General features: G+C 47.2%; 1 protein-coding gene across 1 annotated transcript in view; it reads left to right on the top strand.

Annotated features, from left to right (window-relative positions):
- The first annotated feature begins 6011 nt into the window (after positions 1-6011).
- UBE2H (ubiquitin conjugating enzyme E2 H) overlaps positions 6012-6992 on the top strand; it is a 106333-nt gene continuing 105352 nt past the window's right edge. Inside the window, exon 1 of the mRNA XM_082632077.1 lies at positions 6012-6508. Coding sequence (XP_082488203.1) covers positions 6456-6508 — 53 coding nt within the window. The 5' untranslated portion in view covers positions 6012-6455. The remainder of the gene's footprint in view (positions 6509-6992) is intronic.

The raw sequence follows: 6992 nt of genomic DNA, 5'->3' as shown, positions 1-6992 counted from the left end.
ACCATTAGGAAGAACTAACTTTGTGAGCAGCCAAAGTACTGCTTTAAGCTGTTTATCTTTTGTTGCCTTTTCAGCTAGAGTTGTCCTTTCTTCCTTTTAGTCGTACGGTATTTGAGCACTTACTGTGTACCACGTGCAGTTCTAGGCATTGGATGTATTGCAGTGAATGAAACAGACAAAACCTCTGCCTTCATAGAGTTTACATTCTGGTAGAGGGAGAAGACAAACTTAGCTAAGTAATATACAGTATGTAATATATGAGATGGTGATAAGTCCTAGGGAGAAAAGCAAAACAGGGGAGGGGAAGAGGAGGCACTGGAGTGGAGCCGGGACTGCAATTTTTAAAAAATATTTATTTATTTATTATTTATTTTATTTATTTTGGCTGTGCCGGCTCTTCGTTACGGCATGCGGGATCTTTTAGTCGCAGCATGTAGACTCTTAGTTGTGGCATGCATGTGGGATCTAGCTCCCCAACCAGGGATCGAACCCATTCCCCCTGCATTGGGAGTGCGGAGTCTTACCCATTGGACCACCAGGGAAGTCCCTGGGATTTCAATTTTAAATCGGGTGCCCAGAGAAGGCTCTACAGAGAAGGTGACATCTCTGCAAAGACCTAAAGGAGAGAAGGGAGGAAGCCATGTTTTTAATCTAAGTGAAGAATGTTTCAGACTGAGTGGCAAGTGCAGAGGCCCTGGGGGAGGAGCATACTTGGTATATCTGAGGAACAGCTAGAAGGCCAGTGTGGCTAGAAAGCTGTGAGTCAGGGAAGAGGGTAGGGGCAGCTCCTATAGGGCCTGGGAAGCCCACAATGGCTTTGGCTTTAACATAGAGTGAAATGGGAAGTCCTTGGAGAGTTTTGAAGAGTGGGGATCTGATTTATGGTTTAAAAGGATCACTGGTTTCTATCTGAGTGAATTCAGGGATCAAAGAGAGGAGGCCTGCAAGAGGGAGGAGATATGGGAACATATGTATATGTATAACTGATTCACTTTGTTATAAAGCAGAAACTAACACACCATTGTAAAGCAATTATACTCCAATAAAGATGTAAAAAAAAAAAAAAGAAGCACTGCTCAAAAAAAAAAAAAAAGAGAGGAGGCCTGTTGGAAAGTGATTGTATATAGTAATGATAATGGCTTAGTAGAGGTGGTGGGGAAAAGATTGTGGATATATTTGATAGTAGAGCCAACAGGATTTCCTGATAGATTCAAGGTACAGAATTAGAGAGAAGGGTCAAGGATTGTAAAGTCTAAGGCCTTTGGCCTGAGCAGCTGGAAGGATGTATTTGGTTGAACCGAATGATGTTGCTGATATTTGACTGTTCTTGACCTTAAAAAAAAAAAAAAAAGGTTACTTCATATATTCTAACTTAATAGTGGCCATTTACTGAGAAGGGGAAAACTATGTGAGGAAGAGGTGGGGAGGTTATCAGAAGTTTATTTTTGGACATGAGAAGATGTTGAATAGTCAGCTGTATATACATGTCTGGAGTTCAGGAGCAAGGCCCCAGTCAGCAATGTATATTAGGGAGTCAGAGCATAGAGGGCAGTTAAAGCTCTGAGACTGGATGATATCACTTAGGAATTAAATGTAGATAAAGAACAGAGGCCTGGAGACAGAGCCTGGAGCCTCTAGCATTTCCAGATCATAGAAATGAGGAAGCAGGAAGCCACAACTGGCAAAACAAGGGTTCCAAACAGGGGTGCTGGCCCCGATGAATAATGTAGGTGTGAAAAATTTCCCCAGCCTTGCTCTCTCCTTGAGCCTTGGCATTAGGGTGTGTGTGTGTGTGTGTGTGCACGTGCACATGTGTAAGGGGGACATGATAATATCTTATCCACGACTAGAACTTTAGAAATTGCAACATCTCTTCTCCTATTTGATCTAAGCAAGGGTAATGTAGGTGCTACTCATCCCAGATGAGTAAACTGGGACACAAAGGTTAGGTTACTTGCCCAAGTTACAACAATAACAGGTAACAGATCTGGGACTATGAGGGGGCATCTGTCTCCAAGTTCACACTCTCATTGAATCACACTTGTTTGGGGGAGGTTGGTGCTTCCCCAGGGGCCAGCTGCCAGAGGGAGCAAGCAAAGAATCCCACGGGAATGATAGCAGTGAAGGAGATACAATCTTTCCATCCTTTCTGCTGCTGGCTGTTCTTGCGCCCCACTGACTGCTTCTATGGGGAAAAATTATAACAGGGTTACATGGAGATGACTTGAAATGAGTTTTAAGCTTTTATTTCTTGGCAGCAAGGAAACTGCTGATATTATTGCCCTCTTGAGGGGTCTGGACCTGTGATCTCAGATACCAAGAGCTACGGATTTAAAATGATCCTATTTCTCAACAGAAATGGTCAAATGGAATCAGGAAGCCTTATTTGGGGGACTTTCACATTTGGCGGGGATAGTGATAAATTCACTTTAGTTTTAGAGCCATTGGGTTAATAGGGACCTTTCAGAGATAGAGCAGCTTCTGGGCTGGGCTCTTCAACTCACTCCACCGAATGATGGGTTTCATCTTACTCCCTCTTAGTGTCTTGCTCAAAGCAGTATATTCTCTGCAAACTTGTTTTCTTGCCTTTGAGAAGCTGCTCCTGAGATCAGAGGCTCCATTGGTCAAGCTTGGCCCTGCCCTGGGGAGAGATAAACAGGCCCGAATACACTTCCCAGATTGCAACACTGACGAGTCAGGCGAGGCTGGACAGCTGTTCCCTCACAGCGCCCCTGGTTGTCCCCGATAAGGAAGAACATGGCTCATTCCAGCGTACTGCCTCTTGTGCACACATATAAACAGACACTCGCAGGCCCCGGTGTTGTTTTAGAGCAAATTATTGACATTCTGAGTGGCTGAGACACTGGGGGGAAAGGTGAGCACAAACTGACTCTGCTCAAGGGGAGCTCCAGGTCCATAAGCCGAAAATAAGTCAAACCAAGGCTGTCATTTGGCACCACTTTGGAGCCACTTTTTGAACCTACCTGGTCAAGGGCAGGTTCTGGAGTCCTCTGAAGCTCTGGAAAGAGGAGGAAGTCAGAATAGGGGAGGTGGATTTATGAAGGAGCAGATGTCGAAATGCCCAGAGAGAAAAGTGTCTGGTAAAAATGTGAACATACCTTCACCACAAAGATCGACCCTGTGACGTCTTTAAAAAAATACCAAAAGTGGGAATTCCCCGGTGGTCCAGTGGTTAGGACTCTGCGCTTCCACTGCAGGGGGCACAGGTTCGATCACTGGTCCGGGGAACTGAGATCCCGCATGTCGTGTGGTGCAGCCAAAACAACAAAAAAAAATTAAATTAAAAATACGCCCCCCGCAAAAGCGAATGTTCTTCTTCTTAAATGACATACAGTGTATAAGGGGTGGGGCAAATGGGGGATTAATATTAATAATACCACCAGTAATATCATCACACCTTGGAATCAACACTTCACGTTGTCTTCATAAAAAGCAATTTATAGTTTACAAGGGCCTTTCACATTCATCTTTTCCATTTATTCCATCAACCCACTCAAGTGGGTAGGGCATTATAAGCCACATTTTACAGATAAGAAAACTGAGGCTTGGGAGGATATAAGCAATTAACTGAGGCATAATTAAGAGCTGGGGAGGGGCAGGTTTGTCCTAAGTAACCCAGGGCTAAGATACTTACTAGGAAGGGTGATTCCTTTTCAACAACTGCTCAGAGGCTAAATCACCATGGCATTCTTAAGTAGAGCAGCCTTACCTTCCCCAATGTAGTCCAGAACAAGTCTCTCTGATGACTTTTGCTTAGTACTTAGACCACAGCATCATAACATCTGTGAAGGTTAAAGCATCAGGGAAAAATCTCTATATCCACCCTATGCCTTTCTTTCTCAAGTGTCTCGTCCTTGACCAGCTCTTTCTGTTCTGGGAAAAATAGCTTCAGATCCTTTAAGCTTGCTACCTTGGTCTCAGGTGGGGAGGAAACATCCTTATTTTCATAGGACATTATGAAAGCACAGGACCCACCTAGAGCGGTCAGGCAGGAGTTTTGAAAGTGCTGATGCCTATTGGAATCTTCCAGCAGTGGTTCTCAAACTTTGGCCTGCATCAGAATCATCTGGGGAGCTTGTGAAAGACTTGGATGTCCAAGGCCCACCCCAGACCTTCTGAATCAGAATCTCCAGGGGTGGGGCCTGGACGTTTGTGAGCTTAACAAGCTCCCCAGGTGATTCTGAATTACACCAAAGCTTGGGAATCACAGGAGTGGGAGTCACTCAGATGAAGGTGGTGGGGAGCCGTGCTGGGAGAGGAGGGAGCAACAACAGGAGCCTGGAGAGCCTAGAGAAGACACACTCACGAGCAATTCCCTGCTCTGTCCTTGTCTCCCTTTAACAAAGTGGCCAAGTAAAAGGAAGTTAGAAATCTCTTCATTCAGAAATGTGCTCCTTCTGATAGAACAGCTATGTGCAATAGGAAAGAGCAATGCACCCCTTTTAGAAGCAGTTAAAATAGCTTGTATTTTTCAGAAAGAATAGAGGTTACCAGGGGCCGTGGAGGGTGAGAAATGAGTAAGAAATTATTGTTTAATGGGTACAGAATTTTTTTGTGATGATGAAAAAGTTCTGGAAATGGATAGTAGTAATGGTTGAAGAACACTGTGAATGTATTTAATACCACCTAATTGTACACTTTGAAATGGTTAAAATGGCAAATTTTGTGTTATGTATACTTACCACACACACACACACACACACACACACACACACACACACACACTAGCTCCTCTTTTGAGGGGTGGAATGATAGGAGCAAATAACATTCAATTTTAGCTGATTGCTACTGCCCCAGGTTCATGTGTGCATGTGTGTGTTTGTATATAGGAGGTTACATGAGGGGACCCAACTCACAGCATGTGGTTTGACAAAATACAAGTGTATTCGTGGGAACAAGGGAATAGATAAAAATTTTGAAAATAGATGGCAGCAAAAATGTGATATAAATAAATACAGGAGCTGCCTAGAACACTCTTTCCTGCCCCCCTTCTCCTGGTTGACTCCTGGGTTCCATATCAGTTCTTTTGGAGTACCTTGTAGAGCAGTGTCTCTCAAACTTTATTGCACAAAGGAATCACCTGGGAACCTTGTTAATCTGCAAATTCTAATTCAGTAGGTCTGAGGTGAAGCTCTAGCCTGCATTTCTAACAAGTTACCAGGTGATGCTGACACTCTAGATCTGGACCACATTGGGATGGTTGTGTAAATTTAAAGTCTTTCTTAGTTCACCATGTTATCCTCATGTCAAGCAGGGTGATTACTACACAATAGGTGCTCAATAAATATTTACTGAATGAATGATGAAGTATATAGGGTTGATATAGGAGTTTGGAAGGCAGAACAATCTATGTCCTGAATAACAGCATATTTGGGGTGTTTCTGCTTCTTTCAGTCACTCACTTTGTGAAATCATCTCATACTGTGTAGAATAAGGATGTTAGTGCTAAATTATTTCTGGCCTTGCCACCTTGCTGCTTCACCTCTAATCCTTGAAAAGGTCACCCTATACACATGGAGGATAACCAACCCTGATTTGCAAGCCCTAAGGAAGCCTTGCTATAGTCTATAATCGATGCAAACATATTATCTCCATCCAAGGAGGGAGCACAGCGCAGGGAACCTGCTGGTGTAGGAATTTCTAGATTTTTGTTCCTGTCTGGGTTAACAGCCACCTTGGCTTCCTCAAAACAAATAAACAGACTTTTTAACAGTGTATGTGGGAAGGAGGTTCATTACCCTAAAACACATGAATATAATAATACTGCCATTCTTTAACCATTATCGTTTATGATGATGATAACGACACTGGCAGTTGAGCTATTAAATGAGTGGGGGAGTTGGGGGAGGGGGCAGAGAGCTGGGAGGGCAGGAGAAAGAGGAACTACAACTCCCAGAATCCCTCGAAGAAAGCCCACGCTACGGCCGCGGCGGCCCACCCCTTTCGCCAGCTGGGCCCGCCCCTCCGATGACGTCACAGAGGTGACGTCACGGCGCCCAGAGCGAGGCTCGGGTAGAGAGGCCGACTGAGCTGGAGTCGTCCGCTTGTGGTGGAGGCTGCTAGGGAGCCGGCGAGAGGGTGAGCGGGCGAGCAGGCGAGTGAGCTAGCGCAGGCAGGAGGGAGAGTCGCGCGGCGCAGAGGAGCGCCGGGTCCGGGCAGCGGAGACTCACAGCCGCAGAGGGGCAGCCCGAGCCGGGCGCCGCGGGGTCCCCACCCCCACTCGGCCGGACGGTGCCCGGTGTTCCCCCGTGCGGGGGGCGGCGGCGGCAGCGGCTGACGGGACCGGACAGGACCTCGCGGGTGTTGCCACCTCCACCGAGGAGCCGGCGCGGCCGCGGGCTCCTCAGAGCCGGGGCCCGGGGCCCGTGACAGACGGGCCGAGGAAGGGAGAGAGGCGGCGGCGGCGCAGGCGACGGAGAGGCAGCGGCGACACCATGTCATCCCCTAGTCCGGGAAAGAGGCGGATGGACACGGACGTGGTCAAGCTGTATCCTTCGTGGGCTGGGAATTCGGGCTGTACGTGGGGGGCGGTTTGGGGATGCCCAGGGCACCCCCTGAAACCTAAGCAGGGGCCCAGGGGCACTCCAGGCCACTGTCCGAGGCTCCCTCCCCCATCTCCCTCCCCCCAGTGCCTACGGAGGCTCCTTGGCACCTCCCAGGAGCCGAGAGCCTTCTCAGCTCCCCCTTTATCTGCAGCACCCCGAAATGTGCGTTGTTCCACGCTCTTTCCTCACCCCCAGTGCCCGTGACTTTTCTTCACGACGTTTGGACTCCCAAGTAGGCCTTTTTTTTTTTTTTTTTTCCCCCACCCCAGGACCAGCCGCTTCTCTTCACCACCGAGCCCACCTTCTTTTTCCTGTTTGCTCGCTCTGGATTTAGGGACTCGAGGTAGAAATTCCCGAAAGCGAAGAATTCCCTTTCTCCTTTTCTTGAGATGCCTCCACTCCCTCCACTCACAATGCTTCTTGAAC

This window comes from Mesoplodon mirus, assembly GCF_964341445.2.
Source record: "Mesoplodon mirus genome assembly, chromosome: 9".
NCBI lineage: Eukaryota > Metazoa > Chordata > Mammalia > Artiodactyla > Ziphiidae > Mesoplodon > Mesoplodon mirus.
The sequence above is the reverse complement of the archived record's forward strand: the minus strand, read 5'-3'. Positions and strand labels throughout refer to the sequence as shown.